This window comes from Sminthopsis crassicaudata, chromosome 4, assembly GCF_048593235.1.
Source record: "Sminthopsis crassicaudata isolate SCR6 chromosome 4, ASM4859323v1, whole genome shotgun sequence".
Taxonomy (NCBI): Eukaryota; Metazoa; Chordata; class Mammalia; order Dasyuromorphia; family Dasyuridae; genus Sminthopsis; species Sminthopsis crassicaudata.
The window spans coordinates 476,943,518-476,967,777 of NC_133620.1; the positions used below are offsets into that span (position 1 = coordinate 476,943,518).

A 24,260-nucleotide genomic window follows, 5' to 3' on the forward strand; every position below is an offset into this window, starting at 1 on the left:
AGACTGAAGACCATGTGATCTGTGGCCCAATGCACTGTGCCACTCTCAGATGGTTCAGTCTTCTAGGGTTCAAAGATTTTGCCCTCATGGGGGGTCAACCCACACTCAAGACCCCCAAAGAATGGAAGAAAGCCCTCTTCTCATTCTCCTCCCTTCTTGTTCCATCTATCCACACTCAAAGAGGACAATCAACATTCTGATTTGGGAGCAACAAAGTGGGCCATTGAAGGTTGCAAGTTGGCAAGTTTGCCCAGATTCAGAGGCCTTACATCGGTGGAGTCTGTGGGGTTTCAGGAAAAATTATTGGGCTGCTCTGGGTCTGAACCATTAGGAGACCCAGAAAAGAACAAGACTTTTTGTTTTTACCCCAAACATAGGAGGGGAGAATAAAGTCCTTTTCTATTTGGTGCATGAAGATAACGCGCTACCAGGGAGGTGGAGGATCATGGATAGAAGACAACTATTTCTATTAGTTAGTTCTGTTGAACTGTTTTTTGTTTGGTTACAAGGAAAGACGACGGGGGAAAGGAGAGAAAGGGAAGAAATATATGGAAATAACTATGTTACAAAAGTACAACATATCAGCATTTAAAAATAACATTTACTATTAAAAGCTTTCAGCTTTTTAATTCAGGAGGTGAATTTATCTGCTACTGATGCCTGAACTTCTGTTGCAGGACTTAGGCAGCCACTCCCTATTTTGCTCTTTTTCTCTTTTTAGGGTCATCCAGCACATTTACATCTTATATTGGTGGCTCTTTCTTTACCTCAATCTCTGCTCCATTTAAGACACTCTAGGAAAATCAGTGTTCCCCCCCCCCCCGCCCATTAACTCCTAAGAGATGGCATTGCTTGATTTTGGACAAGCATTCTGTGGTTTTATGTGATTACACATATATACACAAATATATACTCACACATCCCACATACACCTTTGTGCACACATACAAATACAGAGGCACCCTCACACACATAGCAAGAAAGCACTCGTTCTCCCAGCTTATGGGACCCTAGTCAAGATGGCGGCCTAAAAGGCCTGGCTCATTTCAGCAGAGCTGACCAATATACTCATTTCATTGCCCATGACATAACCACTGTAACTCCTCTCTCTTTTCTTCTGGTGAATGATTGAATACAATGGAAACAGCTTGAGTCTTGTCCTAGCACTGAGCAGCACAATCCTCCCTCACAAGGTCACAAGAATCCACTCATCAACCTTCCAAAATGTCAACCCCCACCCAGGTCCAATTCTAGGCACTGGATGCTCTCCATCACTCCAGAAGTCGGCACAGTAGGGAGGTGGGAGGGACTCTCATTAATTTTCTATGTTGGGAAGTGGTTCCTCTTTTTAATGACCCATGAAGGGAATGTATATATGTATGGCCACTCAAGAGGGCTCTGGGTAAACTGTGAGTGGAGAACAAGCAGGGGACAAGACCTACAGTTTCCCAGCAGGCCTCCTTGGCAGGTTGGACCTCCCCTTCCACTGAGGACTGAGCCCAAGAGTCTGGTGCTTTTAAACTCACACAAATTCAAGCTACACCTCCGAATAGAAAACCATCCCATCATTGCCGGCTCTCCTCCTTTCCTACTGGAGCTTTGGGGACCATGTTTGATGATGGAGCCAACTTGCCAACTGACTACTTAGGAGGGCCCCGGGACCTTGACCTGTTTCATCTCTACGAGATTCATGGAGACAAGGTTCTCTGACTGGCTGGACAAGGGGAGAGAGGGGCAAAGCTACTACTGGGACCGTTCTGCGAAACGACACCATCACGGAGGGAGTGCATGGGACAATCCAAACAATTTAACATCAGGCCAAGTCCTCAAGATTAATCCAATTAGTGCTAACAGGTTAAAAGGCTATTCAAGGTCATACGGAGACTGAACAGGTCGGTTACATTGAGTCAGTGGTATTAATATTAGTGAGTAATATTAATATTAGTAGTGACGGACAGCTGCATGCAGGCAGGGGAATGTTAACAAGGCGGGGCAGAGAATAAAAAAACAAGGTAAAAACTCACATCCGGGTGTGGAATAGCGTATTGTCCCTGAATTGTATAGGCCTGCAAGAGAGAAACCCAGTGTTAGTGTGTGAAGTTGCAGCCCCTCCTCCCTGAGAGTGGCTACCACTGCTCCCAGCCCTGCCAGGGAGCCTCTACCCAGCCTCTGCATAGACCTACTAAGGTCCTCTCCTCCCAGTGTGTCCTTCACTCCTGCTGAAGTGTGAGGCCTTGAGTGGGACCTTTATGAAGCTAAGGAGAAGTGATGATTTTAAGGTCTGACCTGCTTCATAAAAGCAGAGGGATATGCTTTTAGGGTTCCGGTTCACATTGGAAGGAGTCTGGGACATGAGACCTTAGACTGACCCTACTGTGACAATTCCCCACTGTTCAGAACCACTTCTAATTTAACTAAAAAAGGAATTCCATTCCATTAGGCATATATTAAGCACCTACTGTGTACCGGAACAAGTGAAAAAGCTGTTGCCCATAAGGATCTCTTGGAGAACCAAGAGCAAATCTATTCCCAAATATAGAATCCCTGTCCCCAAGCATTCTTTAGAAATTTCCATCCTGGTTCTCAATGGAAGGTAAAAGGAGTCAAGGACAGATACAACAATGAAGATGGAAGAGAGCTGGTTTGGGAGCAAGGTTTTGGTCTGAAGGATTAGCTTGGTCAACTTTCAGCCTTAGCCGGGAGTCTTCCTTGAACATAAGCTTCATGGAGAGAGGGAATGTCATCACTTCTCATCTCTACCCTAATGTCTAGTAGAGGGTCTCACACAAAGGTCCTCAGTGCCCGTCTATGGAAAGAACATAGACATAGAAACAAAGGTCTGTCTGTATACAAACTGTATTTATGATACACACACATATATATGTGTATGTATATATGGATGTGTATATCGTGTATTTCCCCCTTCCTTTCACACAAGAATTAGGACATATTCCTGACAAAGTTAAATGTGAAATGGATGCCATTTTAGTGGCAGACTCTTCATGGTAAAACTCTGGGCAGCCAGGACAGAGGCTTTCTGCTTTTTCACACGGCAGCTTTGTAATGATGTATGTGAATGTCTATGGGAGTGGGGTGACTGGAGAAGCACATTGTGGGTCCAGAAAGCCTCCGACCTTTCTTTCTTTCCCTTCCTATCAGGAAGAGTCAACAATAAGGAGCCCATTCCTCCTCCTGTTGGCCTTTGGATGGACTCATGGGCTCCCAGATCTTATTCCGAAGGGACCTTAGAGGCCTCATGTGGACAGCATGATGAGGATGAACACATTCTAAGGTCCCGTGGAGCATTAGATTTAGGAGTCTGTGAGTCTCTAAGTTTGACTTTCTCATATTGTAGAGGAAGAAACTGAGACAGGGAGAGGAAATTATTTGCTCAAGCTCACACGGCTAGTAAGTAGAAGAGACTGGGATTTGAACCCAGATGCTCTGACTCCCAATCCAGCCTTCTTTCCACTGTATTAGATAATGCAGGATAACCCCCATGGGACCAATGCTCCTAGTTAGCAGAGAATGAATCTCCTTCCATGTTTCTTCCTTTAGGAAGAAAAAATCTACTAAGGTGTGACATTGAGGGATGGGCGTGGCCTTCCAATGGCTCTATGAGTCACAGAGTTTTCCAATTGGGCCTTCACATGATCCCTGGCCACTGAAATGACTTTCTAGAATATATATATATGTATGTATTTTTTTTTTCAATCAGCCAAAATACCTTTAAAAGGATAAGGAGCCATTTGCCCCAATGATCATTTTTTGTTAGTTTGCTTAAGGGGCTTAATGTCAACTGGGAACTAATTAGCAAAAGCCAAATTAATAATAATCATCAAAATAAAAACACACATAGTGAATATATCAAGTCCAGAGGTTTGAAAGAATGACTTTTCTCTGGAGGCCCCTTGAGATCAGGTCGCCAAAGGATGTGGAATACCCACTTTTCAGATGCTTCTTTTTTAACCTATGAAATATGGGAATCATTTAAAAGTCTATACAGCTACTTTTGTGAATACGGGGACCTTTGGGGCCCCTTCCCACCCAGCCCTCCCACGTCCAAGTCACGGCAGTGCTTTCAGTCCTGCATACTCAGCCCTCACTTGTGATTCTCCATATGGTGTGGGTGAAGAGACCAAATCCAAATCCATCCCCCAGCCCCGAAGGGCTTCTCGGACCACCAGACACACTTTCTTGGTTAAGATGATTTCAGATGGTTCCAAAATCATGGCAAACAGAAGATGAACCATACTTTATAAAGGGAGAGTAGAGACGAGGCCTGTGGGAGGCCCTCGGGCCTCCTCAGGTCACCCCCGTGAAATGCCAGATTGGCCGAAGACAATCAATTCGATCGGCCCCCTCCTTTCTGAAGTGAGAACAGGGAGGAGTGTAAATGAGGAGTCTGAGACAAGGCTTGTCCTGTGGGTAATGGTGCTCCCCATCAGGGGACCAGTGAGATCAGCTAGGAAACAAACAGCCTGACTGAGGGGGCTGCTGCTTTGGCTCACTTCACTGATGTGTAAAATGGGGTCTCTACACTATTCTTCCAGGAAACTCGTGTTAGAGTGACAGGTCCGGCTTCCATTGGGAGAACACCAAGATGGGGGCCCCCTGGTCCAAAGCTACTTGGCGGGAGGGCCAGCCTAGAATTCACGTCCAACCAGTGCTGATGGTGTGCGATAGAAAGGTTTGTTTAAGGATTCAGCCCATTTCGACTACGCCCAAGCAGGAAAATTCAGCATGAATGGAGCCTGTATTTCGAATGGAAGTTCAGGCAGAGCCCAGATTTTGTAAAACCAGGGCCCTTTGTGCTGCCCATGTGTGGGTCAACTGAAAACAATCTCCAGCCTAAACCATGAGCAATCTCCCATCCAGCCACGGGAGGGAACCGGGAGAAGGCCCAAACCACAAAATGAGAATGGCTGCCGAGCCTGCCAGGATAGAGCATAGATTTGGGCTTGCATTGTCTTGTTTTTAAAGGAACATAAACTCCCAAATAAAGGAATCTTATCAGATGCAGAAAAGTGGACCACCTGAACAAAATACTTGCTAAGCCGGGAGAAAAAGTGTTCCTCTGCTCCAGTCCCAAGCCGGGGCCCTGCGAACTAGCACGTGACTTTGGGCAGGCTGTTTAAGGGTTTCAAGTCACGAGCACGAGTATGGCTCTCGTCACCCAAGAAGGGCATTTCTACGCCAGCAAGGGATGAGAAGAAGTTTTGGGGAGTCTGGGAGTTTTTAATGGAACCCACCCCTATCTTGGCACATTTGAGAAACTAGGAGAATGCAGTGGAATGGGTCAACTGGGGTGATGTCAGAGGGTCACGTGGGGAAGGAAGCAAAGAATTCACATGAAGTGCACTTGCAGGCGATCCAGGATGCAAATGTGCATTCTGGATATTGCATGCTTTCTTCTCTGACATATTCGTACGATCAGTCAGGTCGGTTTTCACACATGCATCTCTCATGGTCAGTGATTGTATCTTTCCTGTGTCTGAAGTTGCCCCACAGGCCCGTGGCTGTGGATCGCCAGGGCTCACAGTACTGGAGACTTGTCTCCAAATCAGACACCATTTCTGGGGGTGTTTTTGGAAATGGGGGGTGGCTTTTCTGAATACCAGTGCCAGGGCTGTGGAGCTAGTGATTCACTCAGGATATGGAACGAGTCCTGAGATGCTGGAGGAAGCTAGTCAGTCCTTAGGAAAACCTTCAAAAGGAAATGCCCAGGTCAGAGCACGGGCTTCCTGTCCATGACCCTCCATCCTTATTCCTGTGCCCTTGGTCTGCTTGCAAACACTGGCTGACTTGAATAGTTCCCACCCCAGGGATGAAACGTGGAGCACAACAGCTCATCTGACCAAAGTCCCAGCTGGCCAATTGCTCTAGCAAAGGGGTAGGCACAAAGTGCCCAGAGCAGCTGCAAGGGGGCAGTCACCAGTCCATGGAAATCTGATTGTCAGTCAGCTCAGACTTTTTATTTTCCCCCTGAATTGACTGAATGAATAAACTCTTGCCTTGTCATTATGCTGCTAATCTCTGTGTATGATCAGTACGGCTGTTTAGCCTAGCTCGTTGTTGCTTCTCAGTCATTTGGTCCTGTCCAACTCTTCAGAACACCACGGACCGTGCCGTTGGGAGGTTCTCTTGGCAAAGATCCTGTAACGCTTTGCCATTCCCTTCTCCAGGGGATTCAAGTGACTTGCTCAGGCTCACACAGCTAGTTAGCATGTGAGGCTGGATTTGAACTCAGGTGCACTATGGAACTCTGCAGCTGTCTCAACGTCTTTAAGGTATAACCCCCCAAAGGATTTTTAGTTATGAGACTCAGAAAATTCAATTTTTTTAAAAGTTTGACTTAAAATGCAGTCTTAATATAAGTTTATAGTCATGGAGGTTTTTTTCCTTCCCATAATCCTGTGGAGTAGATATCAGCTTTCTCCCCATTTCCCCCCTATAGATAAGGAAATTGCATCTTTGAGACGCAAACTAAATCATGCAAGGTCACAAAGCTCCTAAGTGTCAGGGCCAGAGTTTGGCATTTTGGAACAAAGCTGTGTCTCCCCTCAGGCCTTGCCCTCTTTCATGTTATAAGTGACTGAAAATAAGCAGCCCTTCTTTTGGGGTTGCCTTCCATTCTTCAGAGTTCCTAGTTTATTAACTAGTCCAATATCTCTACTAGAAAAACCTTACGCTACTTAAGTCTATAAACTAGATATTTTGATGAAATACCCAAAAAAGTCTCATGAGTCTCTTCTGGGAATATATATATATATATATATATATATATATATATATATATATATATATATATATATATATATATATATACCTCAATACAGAGGATCTGATAAGATTCCTTTATAAATCCAGTATTTGAATCAGATTTTATTGTGACATAGGAAAAAAACAACCTAATGTTGGGTGAACATTTATGTTCCTTATAAAACCAAGCACTAGGTCTGGTAGGACTCCCCCACGGATCGAGTACAGCGATGAGGAGTGTTTTAATGTGCTACTTTCTAGGTCTATGTAAATGTCCCAATCTACATGTGTGGATGTGTATGTAGATATAATGTGAATTTACATACCTATATTTGAACTTTACATGCCACCTGTTCTCCATTTCCTGGAATAGTTTCCATTTGAGCTGAATAATTTCTCAGCCGAGGGGGTGGGGGAAGGCTTCTGTCTTACTCTCCCTTTTATAAAGATACAATTCACTGAACAGCTGGGCCCAGAGCTCATCCACAGGCTGACTGCGTGACAAATTGGCGGTGAATTATGCATCAGGTCCAAATTTGGGGACTGGATCGAAGGCCGACAAATGCTGAGAAAGGGGCAAGTATTGGTTTTCGTGCCATTGAATGTGCTTTTATGTATGTGCCGAGGGTGGGGACGGGGGTCTTGACTTCCTAGAAGCCATCGTGGGCTAGAGCATCATGGAGGCATGAGTGCAGGAAGGGAAGGGAAAGACCCAACTCCCTAACATTTTTTTCCCACTATCTAGGGTGCTATGTACTAAATTCACAGAGATGAACAGCGGCTCCTATTCCATTCCTGGTAACTTATCCAGTCCTCTTTATCTATTGGGGGAGAAAACAGAGCAGAGAGATCACGTGTTTAGGATGAACAGCTAGAAGCTTCAGGTGCTGGAAGTGGTCAGTGGCTGAGCACTCCCTCTCACAGGCCTCCTGGGACAGGCTGCATGAAGGGTCCAAACCTTCTGGGGGGAGGGAGGGAAATTTTAGCAATAGCTCTTTTACCTGAAACAGGCACCAGGCAAGGGGCCGGTCTCAAGGACACTTGGTTGTTTGGGGGCATCTGACTTTTTTGCCTCCATTTGGGTTCTTGTGTAGGAGATGCCCAGAAGCCAGCCTTTGTGGCAGCCCCCTATTATTAGCACAGGACACCAGGATTATGGGACGTGGAAGACAAAATTTCTGCCTAGAAATGGGTCCTCTGCTTTTCAGATCACTTATCACAGACAGGTCATTAGAAGGCTTGAATGGAACGAAAACAAACTTGGTGCTGTTGACTAACTTTAGTAACAAAGGAAAATGTTTTTAGGACTAGTTTGGGAAGGGAACTGGAGGGAAATAATGATTCACAATTATAGAGATGAATTTCAGGGCTTGGTCATCAGCCATGCTCATAGACAGGGAAACAACATGGTTTTGTTCAAGTATTCCTTTCTGAGGACTCTAAGCCAATCTCTCTGCTCAGTTCATTATGTCACTGACTAGTTATCTGTCTTCTCTAGTCTTTTGAAGGAGGGGGGAGGGAGAGAAATATATAGAGAGAGAAGGAAAAAGAGACAGAAATAAAGGGAGAGGGACAGAAGGGGAAGAGAGGGAAGGAGGAAGGGAGGGAGGAAGAGAGCAGAGAGGGGAAGAGAGGGAGAGAGAGACAGAGACAGACAGAGAGACAGAAAGAGATAGCTAGGTACAGGAGTCTCCCCTTCCTCAGTTCATGTCCTAGCAGAGGAAGCAAGCCGGGTGCTTTCCCATTCAAGCGGCAGGTGGACAGGGCCCATTTGGACTGGATTGGCCGGCCGTGGCAATGATGCAGAGCTCTGTGCCCAGCTGTGTGGGCATGCTATGAACGGGACGAGACCATGCAAGTGAGAAGGCGAGAAAACCTGAGCGCACTAACGGGCAGCGGCTGGTGCTGCAGTAATAGGCTGAGGTTGGCAGTGGAGGCTGCAAGCGGGTCGGCTCTTACCTGACCACCTGCAAAAATGACAGGGGTGGAGGCGGGCTTTGGGCGGTAGGGGATGGTGGCACCTTTCGGTGGGGACTAGGAAAAGGGACAAGGAGAGGGAGAGAGAACATTAGAACAGCTTTCCGGAGATGGCCGTCAGAAGAGTTAAGAGCACGCAGCGAGCCGGGGCCAGCAGAGGCCGGGGAGGCGTCGCCTTCTCGGAGCCCGTCCTCCTTCCTCACTCGGAGCGCTTGGGGATCCGCAGGCCAGCCCTGCTGATGCGCATCCGAAAGAGGGGAGCTGCGAGGCGGACCCCAGAGTCACCGTGGGAGAGGGCCGAGAGGGAAGAGGATGCGCTCTCAGGCCCCGCTTTCGGGGGAGGCTCCTCCCACCTTCCTTGCCCGGAGGATTTTCCCCCACCGTACTTTCTGGGCTCAGTCCCCAGAGAGCTCTTCTCTTTAGGCCATTCTCATCCGCCCTACTCCTTTGGGACCGAGCGGTCTCATGATGTCTGTCTGATTAGAAATTGGAAACTCACCAAGCCCTCTCAGCCCATTCCTAGACCTCTTTCCTGCCTCTGAAGGCACTAGCCATGTTGCCCTGAAGTACAGGAGGAGTACCCTAACTAGACCAGCTCTCCGGTGTGCCATTAAGAAGGCTGCTTTTCGGCTTTCTGACATGCACCACGACAGGGACCGATATTCCAGGGCTGGGTGGCTGCTGAGCACCAGCTATGTTCTCCTGAGGGCCCCTGAGCCTGAGCACTCCCTTGTAGAGGGTGCTGTGATAACACACGGGATTCCTCTGGCTTCCTGCTCGCCCTCGCCCTCACTTCCCAGGAGGAGAAAGAGGCCTCACGGACATTCTGGGCAGAGTGCATGAAGGTGGAACATTCACAAAGCATTTCCTATGGATGGTGATCTCGGCAGAGATGATAATGCCTCGGATGGGATTTAGAGAGGTCTCGGCTACTATACAGCAGACCTGCACTCGGGGGGATGTCCCTGAAACGAGAAACCTCTTTTTCATGGCCCAGAAAAGCCCATGTTCTCCAATGCCTCACACATTCCAGGCCCTGAAGGCCACATATTCAAATTGTGAGGAAGTCAATAAGGGAGAGTCTACACAAAGCCACAGATCCAAACCAGGCAGTTTTGTTTTTCCCCCTGCACATACCTTGTCCTGCCCAGTTGGAAGTGTTGGTGTGTAACAGGTGGGTAGATGGGATGCTGGACAAGGTGGGAGGGTCCCAATCCACAAGGAAGCAATGAGATGCTCCATCCCCACCCGTACACACCGACACTGTCCTCCGGGAGGCCATTCTGTCACTGTTGTATAGACTTGGCCCGAGAGGGACAGCATTGGCTCTTTGGAGAGCAGAGAGCTATGGAGTGCTAATATCACGAGTCGATGTAACTGCCATTGACCCCCTCTCGGGCAGAGTGCTGGCTTTCACCTGGCCTTCCTCTCTACAGCTCATTTCGTGCCATTTATGAGCCCAATGTTCCCACTCACAGGGACTGAAAGCTGGGTAGGGATAGAGTTAGCTCGGAGCAGTACCAACCCTCTCCTTTCAACTCCTCCTGGATTCAAAGAAGCTCCAACTTGGCAGAGACCTCACAAGCATTTCATCCAATCTGGACAAGAATTTCCCATAAACACTCCCTAGAAGAGGTCAGCCAGCATGTGCTTGGAGGCCATTAGTGGTGGGTAATCCATCACCTCACAAGGAAGCCCCTTCCACATTTTAATGATTGAGAAGCTTTTCCTGCCTCTTGGTCCCCTCCATTCAGTATTCCAGTTCTGCCCTCCTGGACCAAACAGACCGATGGCAAACCTTTCTCTAAATGGCAATCCTTTAAACAATCGAAGACTGTTCTCCCGTCCCCTTTAAACCTCATCCCCCACACCCAGTTTGTTAAATCGATCCTTGTATGGACACGGTCTCATTGCTCCTCATCATTCTGATATCTTTGTCCTTGGGCCGCTCTCTGCCATTAATATTTATCAGAACTCTCAAACTCTCTTGCCTAGAATCCCAGTAGTCTAGAAGCCTCATTCCATGGAGTGTGGAGTGAATATGACATGGAAGTTTAATGACAACAGCCCAACTTTCAACAGGGCCTGATTTCCTTGGGTTACCAAGAGTCAGTCCCCTAGCTTGTATCATTTCTCTCATCCCATGACACGAAGGACCAAGCACTCCTTTCCCATCCAGTTAAAAAGGTTGAATTGGAGATTCTGTGGCTTTCATCTTCACTGAACTACTTCGGGGTAATCCTTGTCTTGGCGACATACTGAGTTTAGAACACATATCTGAGAATCCAATTCAACCTGGGTTCACATGCATAATTGGCCATTTTTCCTGAGATGGTTAGTTAGCATTCAACCTGTGGATTTATTACCAAAGGGAAAGACAAACAGATTTAAGGGAGCCAACTTGAGTCCACATGAAGACCACTTCAGAACCAAGTCTATGGCTGCTGGAAGACCACTTCAGAACCGAGTCTATGGCTGCTGGCAGTGAAATAAATGCCTTTGCCACTTACCCAAGTGGGTTGTCAAGGGGCTCTCTTTTCCAGGACTCCCCCCCCAGTAGGGGTTTATTGTAGAGAAGTTCTGATCTTTCTTGTTTCCAAGATTCTATGAAGTAAAATGGGTCTCATGAAACCCGAGACCAAAGATCAGCAAAGGCAAAGGCATTTGGAAACCTTGTTTTTCCCTCCAAACTCATTTTTCATTCGAAAGTCTAAGTTATTTGTCAGTGGACCATTGCATCTTCCACTTCATGACATGAGGTGTTTTCACAATTTAACCATTGATTACATTCACATGATCTCTTCTATATCCTCTTCAGGGAAGATTTTGCTTTAGAATAGGAGGGACTACCAACTTCCAGGGTGTGTAATCACACTTCTTGAGACATTCTATTCCTCTTCCTCTTTCCATAATGCTTTTGAAATCTGCCCGTGCCATTTCTGTATACACTTCTTGGAGTGTGTCTGGTATGAGCCACCTTCTTTCCCATTCAGACAGAGATCAATCTATTTGGGGCCTGGCTTCTCTTCCAACTCAGTGATTCTGCAGCATTTATATTTATGCTTTGAAACATTTTCGCAAGCTCTTCAAGACAAAAATAGGATCTTCTTCCTTTGTAACTTCCCACAGCACTTAGCAGACCTTCCCTTGTAGATAGCAATGTGACCAGTGGTGATGACTGACTGGGCGAAAGAGCTCAGCTGAGACTCACTTTGGATAATAAAAGCCTTTTTTTTCTATGTATCTCTTGCTCTTCCAGCTAGGGGAGAAATCTTTCTGATTTCTCATTTTCCCATCAGTTAATATTGCTTCTGTTGCTTGGGAAGCTGTAATTATGTGATCAAACCCCTTTAGCTATCCTCTTTGAAACTTATGAAGCAAGTTGGAAAGGCTTTCAAATTTTTTTTTGAGGAGTTGAATGTTCCCCAAAATGTTTCTCTGATACCTCATTTGGTTCTTGGCTCATGGTTCTCAATGGTTATGGGAGTGGATTTATCATTCGGGCAGATTCTAATTAGCCCTCCAATAGGGTCCTAGTGATAGAATGTCTGTGCTATCCAAGAGCAACTAACTCAAGAACAAAGAGGATCACCTGCAGGCCAGAGCCCAAGTTATGAATTATTTGAGCAATGATATCCCCAGAGATGAGGGAGGGGCAGAATGATCGAAAGGAATGGAAAGTTAAGAGTCCCACTGTTTTAGACTGTCTCCAAACATTAATTAAGTTATTGTACTCTAGAAGTTTGATCATCGATGAGTTGATATGTTATGGGTCGAAGGACTGACATCTTCTTGACTGTCTTAGTAGAAATGAAACTTGAAGACAAAAATATTGCAGCTCAATGCAAAGATGGATCCAAGAGACAAAGGCAAGAGTCTGTAGAGTTGATTTAATCCTGTACTCCAAAGCAGCTGGAAAATATCATTTCTTGAGATATTGGAAGCTGGCATGTTGCCATGCTCACAATGGTCATATACAAAATGCACAGAAAGAGAATTGCCCTCATGTGTTGACATTGTTTAAAGAGGATGGAATAGAAACATACTCTGAAGCCCTTGGCAAGCTCTTCCAAAGCAACTCAACAATTTCCATGAACAGAAATGGAAATTGCAGGGATCCCTTTCAATTGAGGAATAGGTGAACAAATTGTGGCATGTGATTGTGATGGAATACTATTGTGCTACAAGAAATCATGAGCTCTCAAAGAATATGAACAAACACTTTTCAGATAATGAAATTGAAACTATTTCCACTCATATGAAAGAGTTTTCCAAATCACTATTGATCAGAGAAATGCAAATTAAGACAACTCTGAGATACCACTACACACCTGTCAGATTGGCTAAAATGACAGGAACAAATAATGAGGAATGTTGGAGGGGATGTCGGTGGAATTGTGAATTGATCCAACCATTCTGGAGAGCAGTTTGGAACTATGCTCAAAAAGTTATCAAACTGTGCATACCCTTTGATCCAGCAGTTTTACTACTGGGCTTATATCCCAAAGAAATATTAAAGAAGGGAAAGGGACCCTTATGTGCCAAAATGTTTGTGGCAGCCCTTTTGTAGTGGATAGAAACTGGAAAATGAATGGATGTCCATCCATTGGAGAATGGTTGGGCAAATTGTGGTATATGAAGGTTATGGGATATTATTGTTCTGTAAGAAATGACCAGCAGGAGGAATACAGAGAGGCTTGGAGAGACTTACATCAACTGATGCTGAGTGAAACGAGCAGAACCAGGAGATCACTATACACTTCAACAACAATACTGTATGAGGATGTATTCTGATGGAAGTGGATATCTTCAACAAAGAGAAGATCTAATTCAGTTCCAATTGATCTATGATGGACAGAATCAGTTACACCCAGAGAAAGAACACTGGGAAATGAGTGTGAACTATTTGCATTTTTGTTTTTCTTCCCAGGTTATTTTTACCTTCTGAATCCAATTCTTCCTTTGCAACAAGAGAACTGTTCAGGTCTGCACACATATATTGTATCTAGGATATACTATAACATATTTACCATGTATAAGACTTCCTGCCATCTAGGGGAGGGGTCGAGGGAAGGAAAGGAAAAGTCAGAACAGAAGTGAGTGCAAGGGATAATGTAAAAAATTACCCAGGCATATGTTCTGTCAATAAAAAGTTATCAAAAAAGAAAAAAAGAAATGATAAGCTTGATCATCTTAGAAATGCATGGGAAGAGTTGCAAGAAATGCTGAAGAGTGAAATGAGCTAAACCAAGAGAACACTGTATACAGCAATGGTAATATTGTTTTAAGAACAACTTTGAGCAACTAAGTCATTTTGGCTATTATAAAAACAAATTATAAATAAAGGAGATATGAAGAAAGATGCTACTGGCATCCAGAGAAAGAACTAACAGAAGTATGTATAGAATAATTTTACACACACATACACACACACATGCACACACACACACGCATGCACGCACAAATTTGTGTCTAATGTAGCCATCTCTAGGGCAGGAATGAGGAAGGAAGAAAAAAAAGGAAAAAAGAGAAATTTACATAACTTTGTTATATTTGGAGAAAATATCAAGGTGTACATTGTAAAGCAGTTTTGTGTGCAGTCTTCTTTTTTAAAATTGCACGTTTTTAATGGAAATGCTTGCTTTGTTTGTGAATTGAAAATAAAATCAATTTTTAGAAAATATTCAGTGATTTTAATATGAGAGTGGGAACTTGGGCTGATGGAGACAAATGTATCAGAACATATGGGTTAGCTTCAATAAGGCTCCAAAGGCTTATAATTCACACCTGCAAATCCTGAATATTTTTCTGAAGAAGAAAACCTGGAATATGATTAAGAACTAAACATTGCCACTCAAAAAATGGCCCTGATTTTAAGAGAAAGGAAATGATTGCTTATTGATGGAAGCATAATCTCAGGATCACCTGACTGTTCAGCCAAATTATTTATTTGTTAGAGTCATGGTCTTTACCGACTATAACAATGACAAAACTTGTTGTTACTTGTTGTTATTAGGTTCTTACTAAGTGCTAAAGAGAAAATGAGATATTAGGTTCTTACTAAGTGCTAAGTTGGTACTTAACAATTCTCTAGTTCCGGCCTTTAAAGGGATTTTTACCCCTTTGAACTTCTGGAGAGGAGCTTAATGTTTAAAAGGAGCAGGTTCATTGGTAGAAGTAATCTTTCCACAAGCCCTTGCATTATCCCACGCCAGTTCTCTGGGAGGATAAAAGAGGGCGGCACTCTGGAGGAGGAGGAGTCTCTACTCTAGGTCAGAGTTGGCAGCTCTCTACAGGAAGAAGAATCTGGCCAAGAGATTGAGTTGAGACAGCAGATCTTCTCCCAGAGAGCGATCGGCAGTTTCTGGAGACAACAGACATTACAAAAACTAAATAGGTAATGTCTTCTTGTTGACAACAATGACAAGAATAACTGGAAAAAAGTATACATGTGATATCAACAGCTCTAATTTGACCTATTTAAACAAGGTGCTGACAATGAAAAATAGGGAACAGATAAAGGTAGAGACATTGATTCTGATTATTACTAATACTCAGAAGAATACTCATTACTAATACATCCTTAAAGCATTGGTTATAATAAAGAATGTAATTAATACAGAATATAAGAAAGAAACCTACAGAGAATTTTCCATGAGCCTCACCTAAACCAAATTTCGTCCAATCCATTAGACAGCCAATGCATTGAAGATTCCTTGAAGGTCCCAAAGGGAACATGCTAGTTAGCACTTTTGTAGTGATGTATTCTTACATTTGGTGCTGATGTAGTCACCATATTGAACCCCTCCTCCTTGGTATACAATTTGTTAAATCAGAAGTGACAATGGTGCTCAAGAAAATTAAGTAGGAAAGTGTGACTTAACCAAATATTTATCAAGAAATTTCTATCACAGGCAAGTCTAAGAGGCACTTTGGATCATTTTAAAGCTATCTCAAGAATGCAAAAGAATAATTAGAAAAACCACAGATTGTATTATTGCCCCCCCCCAAAATGTAACCGAGTTGATATCAGTAGTTAGTAAGGGACTAGTCCAGTTTTTCATCTCTATAAATATTTGTAAGAATAGCTTATATACAAATAGAGGGTATCCTTAATGAAAATATCAGAACAGAAAAAATCCGTAGACTCTTTTGCTCTAGTTGACAGCATCCTTACAATCACACAATTGACTGAACTGAGGAGGCGTGGAGAATACACAATCTGGCTCTGTTTATTATTTGTTGGTTATAAAAAGAAAAAAAAACTGATCTGGCAAAAATGACAAATCTTGAAGACTCTCCCTCCAATGAGGTGTCTCCCATTATACACCAGTGACATGTATGGCCACAGAAATAACTACAACCTCAAGCAAAACATAAAATAGGAGGAGACATACTCATCAGAATTGTCTGCTATTGTCATGGAGGATGTCCTATGCAGCCCTATGCAGATGGAAGAACCACTTCAAATAGATGGTGAGGTTCCTTATATGAGCCTGTTTCCTATGACAATGTTCTGGCTGCATGGAGCCCCAGGAAATTATGGAACTTCCTCAAGAAAAGTATGGCTTCTCAAAAGAACTTGTCCTATCAACCCACACAGGTAAAAGACAATGGATGACATTTGCACATCACCCACATGATTTGCATCTATATAGGCAGCCCAATAAGATCATCAAGTAAATTGGTGTCCAATAAGTGCTGCAAATGGGCCATGATCTGAATCCCAAACTGAAAATAAAGAGGAGACCAGCATGGATGGCATCAGAGGAACTGTTCACTGCTTTCAAAGATCCCAATTTGCTCTATGCCCTACCCCCAAATCGATATTTTTAACCCTGTTATTCTTCAAGTATTCGCCTCTTGAGGGCAGGGACTATTTTTGATCTTCCTTTATATCTCTAGTGCTTAGCACAGTACTGGCCATCCAGTAAATGTTTATCAATCCTTGCTCATTGATGGTTTGATAATGGTGAAGCTTGAAGTTGTGGAATTATGGACCAACGTGATTTCATAAGAATCAAGATGGCAGAAAGTCTTAGGGTGGATGCAAGCAGGCTGTACCTTCACTACCAATAACCTGTGCTTCAGAAGCAGTGACATGTATAATAGGATGTGAGAGAGGCCAAGCCATTGGTGAGAAAAGCAGTATGGGAAGCATAGTCCAAGAATGATTCTTGACTGAGGGAGAGATTCTCTGTGGACATTGTAGGACTCAAGGATCAGGCAGGAAAAGGTGGAGTGGGTCATGATCTGGCCTAGTGGAGGGATCAGTGTCATAGAGATCCTGGATGTATTAAAATGAATAAAATACATATGATTGGCTAGTGGTCTAAATTAATCCACTCAACATACATGTACACATACATGTACCATTTTATATATTCCTTAGGAATAAAGTATGACAGTTTTCTGAAAGAGGCAAGAAATTTTGGTGACATCTTGCAGGAGTACCCAGAATGACAGAGTCCATCAGACAGATGCAACCGAGCAAGAGCAGCGTAGTGTCCAGCAGAGTCAGCATCAGATTCTCAAGAGGGTTCCCCTTCTTGGGCAGATGATGGAAACATTGCCTGCTTTGTGGATTGAAGTAGAAATTTATGGAAGAAAACAGGCAAGAGTTTGATTTTTTTTTTTCTCTGTGACACACTGAATAATATACTTTAAAGAGAAAATGTCTTACTTAAAACAACTTAGAGTACAATTAATGTTTTAAAAATCCTGGCAGAGAGGGAGGCTTTAAAAGGGCAAGAGCAAGTGCTGGGAGAATTTCAAAAGTGGCTAAGAATAGGATCGTAGGGTCCTAGACTAAGAGCTGGAATGAGACCATCAAATCTAATCCCCTTTTATTTCAGATGAAGAAAAAGGTATGGGGTGGCCTGGCCAAGTCTTCTGAAGGAGAAAGTTTCCCAAAAAGGAATACCATCATTACAAGAGTTTTTAAGAGTTGAATGATCCAAGAATGATAATTTCAACATTAATTTCTTTGATGTTATTGTCTTTCAAGAGTTAAGCAATGGGAGGTGTCCACATCAATGTAGACTGGTTACATTGAAAGGCTTAAAACTCATTGCTTCTTCATTGTACTATATAATACAGAAAATGGCACCTTTTCCAACCTTGGGCTTTCCCATTTTGTTAAAATGGAACCCAGTGGGCCAATGCTCCCACTGCCCCTCCACTGAAGTTCTCTGAGTTAAGTTTGGGGGAGTCCATCATCAGAAGCTTTGACACTAAGTATTTTCTGCTATTATTATTGTATGATTATTACTATTATTTACTATACATCCCATAAAGCCATTGATTTGGGCACAGAGAGGTCACAGTTTTTGCAAGTGAGAGGTGGGATGGTGCCCTATGAAGAACTGAAGATGTTAAATAACAGTGAAAATTGGACTGTCCCTATACAATTGGTCCTTGGCACATGAGCGTTTTATATCACTATTTACTTCATATAGCAAGAGCTTAAATTAAGTCGATCAAGATCAGATCCTTGTCTTTTGATAGTGGACATCCAATTTGGGTTACTGTAAGAGAATCCGGACTCTCTCTTCTGCCATATGAAGGTCACTGGAATTGGAGGCGATAGTGAGAGTCTTGTGGCTTGATGCATGATCTTTCCTATTTGCCACATTGTCTTCTCTTTCATAAGTGCCCATTTTAGTTGGATAAAAGTGGACTAAATAATGCAAACACAGAGAACTCTGGGCCTGAGCTGTGCTTTCTTTAGTATTTCCTCCTGTCACCTGGGGTTTGGGCATTTTCCTAAGCAACTCTATCATGATGACCATAATAGAAATCCTCCATGAGGTGCCAACTTGCTGTTGCATAATTATCCACATTTCTTCTCCCGGGTCATTGGTGCACATTTTAATTTCTACAGAACTTTGTTAGGCTCTTGGATTATAATGATTTTTGTCTTTGGCTTCTTGCATTGTCCAACTTCTCACTGTTAGGCCCTTGAGGAAAGGAGCATATTACATCCTTTTCTGTATCTCCCAGTGTCTTGAAAATAGGTGCTTAGCTCTCTCTCTCTCTCTCTCTCTCTCTCTCTCTCTCTCTCTCTCTCTCTCTCTCTCTCTCTCTCTCTCTCATTCTCTCTCTCTCTTTTTCACACACACACACACACACACACACACACACACACACACACACACATTCTGTGTTCTTTAATATTACTCCTAAAGAACCATCTTTGGGACACATATTTCTCCCATCCATAAGCCCGGACATGTCTGAGAAGCTTCCTGGTAACCATTCCCTCTAGTTTCTAGAATATTCCTTAGTTGCTTTCGATTTCCCAAATTCAAAGGGACTGGCTGCTTTTTTGGTCCTTTTCCAAGCAGCATGGGATATTTGAAGATTTATTTTTTATGATGAAAAATAAATGTAGCTGCCATGGGCTGGGCTTTGGGTCACCAGGTATGACCAAGGAGGAAGCAGACTCTGGGTGACCGATTGGTCCTCTCTAAGATCCAATCCAATGCTAGATTACTTTGGGGGGAAGCAGAACCGCAGTCCTTCAAATTGGGGCAGAGTGGGGCTGAAATTTACAACTGATTCCCCTCAATATCCCATATGGATTCAGAGGAAGTCACACATGAATGATGATGGCCTGAATCCAGGTCCCCAAATGCAACACTTCCATGTGTCTTAAGAGCAAATGAATAGTCTGAAGAGGAATGCTACCAGGAAACGAGAAATGGGTCAACTCATGGCTTGTGATCAATGGAAGCAATCAATGGCTGCCCGGCGGTTTGCAGTGGTAAGATTTGTTAGGTTGAGAGCCGCTATACATTACCCCCACTGTTACAGACTGTACCTCCAGCATCACCACACAGATCTGTTTGACACATTGGATGATGGCGTCGGGGGTCCCCGAGATGGTCACTGCCCGCTCTGTCGAGTTGGGCAGCATGTCCCCCGCCACTTGAACCTGAGCACCTGTAGACTGGAAAAACAAGGAAATTGGAAGAAGAAGAAGAGAGAAAGAAGACTGTTGGATCAGCAGAAATGAAAAGACAACGTTTCCTTGAGACCACCATCTTGCTACGTTTTATCATTAGCAAATCCCATGCACATCCACTCGGTTGTGGCAAGATACAATGACCGGCTTTCTTTGTGTCTCTCCCAAACAATCACTGGTCTTTGGATGGCATCTTTACTATGCTCTGGAATATTAAACACATCACAAAATGCTCCTTTTCTTAGTCTTGATTTGAGGGAACAGTTCTGATGGGAGGGCTGCTTATAATTTGATGGACAGAGCTAGAGCCAAGATAGAGTGGTATAGATGGGAAAAAGTGGGTTAGCAAATAGAACAGATAGGAAACTTTACACGATTTAGTCTCAAGAGGAGTATTACTAGAGGGTTAATCATCTTCACCAAATATAGGACATTTTATCTCCTCTGATTACACCTTGAGAAGGAGGGTTTAGATGGGAGTTTGAGACATAAAGGAGAATGCTGCTCTATAAAGTCCATGGGATCTATGATGAGACTTAGAGCTGGGAGAGATCTCAGAGGTCGTCTCACTCAACCATCCCATCTTAGAAAAGAAGAACCCAACCCCAGGAGAGATTAAGTGACCCTCCCAAGATCACACAGGTGGTTGGGACCTGAATCCAGGTCCTTGTTTCAACGGCTCACCCTAGAGATGCTAGGTCTCCTCCATGGAGGGCAAAGTCTGCTGCTTTCTCACTATTTATCTATGGGGCCATGAAGGAATAAAAGTCCAAACCTTATGCCTCCCTCCAATAAATGGGGAGGTCATGTTTGGTGCATATTAGCTAGAGCATTCTAGAGGCCCCAAGAAGGAGCAGCTCGCCCTAGTCCCACAGAGTGAGAGAGCCCCCATCCAGAGCTCATCCCACACCATGACACTCCCCTCACCTAGTGAGAAAGCAAGGCTAGGGGATACACGGAGTGAGAGTGAAAAGGGACCAGTGTTCCCGGGGTTGTCTGGTTGATCCAGCTCAAGCCCAGGGGAATGCTCTATAGCCTGATGGACCTTGGCTGCTAATGGACGGAGTCACTCGGGCTTCTGGGTTAGTAGGGCTGCTTCATCATAGTCTGGTCCCAGATTCTCAGTGGCAGATGGGCCTCGGGGGCTTCACCTGCCAGATGGGGGATTTGGCCAAGAGGAGGTCTCTGAGGCCCTTCTCCACTCGGAGATCAGATGTCAGGAGAAGACTCCCCCAAATCCAGCTCTCAGCTTTGGGGTGCGTGTACGTGCACATGTGTGGATGCAAAATCCTCACTCACCTCCTTCAAACTGGCATCCTCTTTGATTAAAAATCCATGACCTCATGAGCCCTCTCCTTCTCCATTCTCAGGACCTCGTGTCCTCAGAACGCATCACATTCAGGGCACTTGGCTCAGGGGCATCTTTCTTTCATGGACACATTTAGGGGCTATTGATTTTTGTTCATTTTGTTTTTGTTTGATTCTAAGAGCTGAGAGCAAGGGAGAGATGTGTGTGTGTGTGTGTGTGTGTGTGTGTGTGTGTGTGTGTGTGAGAGAGAGAGAGAGAGAGAGAGAGAGAGAGAGAGAGAGAGAGAGAGAGAGAGAGAGAGAGACAGAGACAGAGAGAGACAGAGACAGAGAGAGACAGAGAGAAACCGAGAGACAGATTCCTGCATGACACCTGGAAGTGTGTCTTTCAATCAGCCAATCAAGTTTCACTGAGCACCGGGCACTGTGTTAAGAGCAGGAGTTTAGTAAGCTTCGATTGATTCACTCGATTTTAGCTGTGAATGATGGGAAGGAGTTCTGTTTCAGGTGGAGGTGAATGGCTACCATATTTCTCTTCCATGCAGACTGGCCAAAGCACAGATCTTTCCAACTGAATGAATCAAAGAGGGGGTTCCCATTACCTCCCGGATCTCCTTGATCTTGGAGCCTCCTTTGCCAATCAGTGACCCGCACTGGCTGGCTGGGACAACCAACCTTAGTGTTACTGGTGGCTTACTGGTCGCAGTGCTGTTACTCATGGAGTTAATGATGTCCTGGGGATGGGAAGAAAAAAAAAATGAAGGAGGGCTTGATTATGAGCCAGATCCTGTCACAGGCAGCATAATATAGATCTGATTGTGTTAGAAAGCAGCCAAGGAGACTGAGGTAGCCAAGATGGAGTTAGAGGAATAACCCCTGAGACTTTAGGGCTTCACAAATTTCTCATTGTCCTTGACCCAGATCCTCCTCCAGCACTGTTGGCAGGAGAAGCAAGGTCAAGCAAGGTCACCCACGTGGGGAATGGCAGAGTTGGGATTGGAACTCAGATCCAGGCTTGGTCTTCTCCCTCCCCGGACCAAGAGCGTGCTCCCCCTGCCTATTCGTCCAGGGCACGCCAATGGTCACAGCACGTTGGGGTCAAAGGGCCCTGAGAGGTCCCTAGGAAAAGCCTAAAAATGAGATGACTTTTATGTATAATGTGACCTTGACAAGGAGAAAATTGAAAATTCTGAAAAAAGATTATGCCACATAAAGGTTCAGTAAGTCTGTGTTCCTCCTCTACAACTGGATTCTGGGTTTTCCTTGAGAAACTGGAGCCCACTGAGGACCATGTCAGAGAAAACCCTGCTCTGGTCCCAGCTTCTCTGGCCTCTCCATCGCCTCCTGGAGCTCAGTGGGCAGCAGCCCCTGCAGCTTCCTTCCCCCCAGATTTTTTTGGCAGGGCTTTTGAGGTGACACAAAAAAGTGGCAGCCCAGTGGGCATTGAGCTGACCTTGGGGCACGCTATCGCTCTGTGAGAAACAGCACGTAGGCAGAATCTGGAGGGAGAGGGAGCAGACTTGGAGGGAATGACGTGGAAGGAAGACCAGAAATGCAGCAGCTCTACTAATGGAGCCAGAATCAGCTGGAGAGAAGGCAGCCGGGCTCAGGGAAACCACAGGGACCCGGAGAAAAAGCAAGCTCGGGCTGGTCTTGCCTCCATGCTGGGGCCAAGCTACGGGACAGCGTCCAGGAGGGTCTCCCTGCTGTCGGGGAGCAGTCGTTTCCATTACTCTATGGAGAGGCCCCATGTGGCAATGGGTGAGGGGACCGGTAGAGAAGTAAAAGGCTTTAGTGGAACTCTTAGAGCAAACACAACCTGAATTTCTGACTCCCTCTGCACTTGCAAGCGAGCTGGGGGGTGACAAGGGGATCCAATATGGGGTCACCCAGGTGGGTAGGCCGCACTCATTTTGTTCATGGTGGGGAGAGCGAGGGGTCCTTCTTACCTCCTCAAACTTGTAGGCAATCATGGCAAAAGCCTTGAAGATGGCGTCAGTGGGGCCAGTTATGGTCACAATTCTTTCTGGGCAATTTCCTTCAGAGATGTTGATTCTCGCACCACTCTAGGAGAAGGAATTAAGCAAATCCCGTGGGCCGCATTCAGGGTGTTATTTAGGAGAGAGAGCATTCACTCCAAATGCTTGGTCTGAGGTCGTTTCTGAGCACAAAAGCGCCGGGATTCGGGCTCTGTTTGCCTGGAAATCCTCAGAAGGGAATTTAGTTGTCGAGGGACCCGTTCCCCATTCCCTTTCATAGCAAACAGGGAAAGAGCTCCAGAAGGCTTGCTCTGAACTCCCCGCTGCCAGGGAAAGGGAATCAGCCCCCTGAGACTCAGCAGAAGGAGCAGCGAAGCTCCGAGAGGATTTCCAGGGCCCCGAGCTGTGGGTGGGACATTTCAAGTTGCCCGTTGGATTGCACATGCAAATAGTACGTCTGTCTGCGTGCAGTTGGGGGAGTTTGTGGGAAGGTGTCTATGTGCAATCTGTACAGGGGAGCATGGGCACGTGTGTGTGTATGTGAGTGTATGTGCACGTTTATGCATACATGTGGCTTAGGCAGCCAATCCCAGCCCTCTCCAGGAACTCTGGGACCCACTGAGAGAAGGCAATTCCTCCCTCTGTCCCCCTCCCTTCTCCCCATTGATAGAGCAGGGTCCTTGGCCCTCCCTCACACAGTTGATGCTGTCTGGGGACAAGGAAGGTCTCCCTTCTTGATGACCCCTAAGGTCACTTAGAAGCCAGAATGGATTAATTCAACTCACCTCCTCACGCATCTTTTTCACTGTTTCCCCTTTCTGAAACGAGAGTTAGAAAACAGAAGGAAGCGATCACATCCACGTTTCAGGCTGCTGAAATCTTCCCATGTGGCCCTTCTGGCGGGAGTGGTGCTGGGCTGCCAGGCTGGAAATCTCTGCTTCGGGAAAAAGCCCCAGAGCCGGCAGCAGGCTGGGTCAGCCCAGGCAGCGGCTTTGCTCAAATGAGGGGAGGAGAGCCAGGGAAGCCTGGACAGGCACATCCCCCGGAGCCTGGCTATTGAGGGAAATTCCCAGGCTGGACGCTCCAGAGTGCAAACCCGACAGGGACTCAAAGCATGGGGGCTAGAAGAGCACTAGAGTCCAGGGCTCCCATTTGCTGATGAGGGAACTGAGGCCCAAAGAGCTTGACTGACTTGCCCCAGCAATATGGGTGAGCAGCAAGATCAGGCTCTTTACTTCCAGCCTTCCCTCCTCAGCACCATAGACAGC

General features: G+C 45.1%; 1 protein-coding gene across 7 annotated transcripts in view; it reads right to left on the minus strand.

Annotated features, from left to right (window-relative positions):
• Positions 1-1,957: 1,957 nt before the first annotated feature.
• The window catches only part of PCBP3 (poly(rC) binding protein 3), a 259,617-nt gene continuing 237,314 nt past the window's right edge, over positions 1,958-24,260 (minus strand). For 3 of the 7 annotated variants that reach the window (XM_074264505.1, XM_074264507.1, XM_074264506.1), the window contains 6 exons: positions 23,778-23,810; positions 22,963-23,079; positions 21,616-21,747; positions 19,541-19,690; positions 8,653-8,796; positions 1,958-2,066 (listed from right to left, as the gene is read on the minus strand). In XM_074264505.1, the coding sequence (XP_074120606.1) occupies positions 1,980-2,066; positions 8,653-8,796; positions 19,541-19,690; positions 21,616-21,747; positions 22,963-23,079; positions 23,778-23,810 (663 nt within the window). In that variant the 3' untranslated portion in view covers positions 1,958-1,979. The remainder of the gene's footprint in view (positions 2,067-8,652; positions 8,797-19,540; positions 19,691-21,615; positions 21,748-22,962; positions 23,080-23,777; positions 23,811-24,260) is intronic. The other 4 variants (XM_074264510.1, XM_074264508.1, XM_074264509.1 and 1 more) reach the window with 4 other exon arrangements.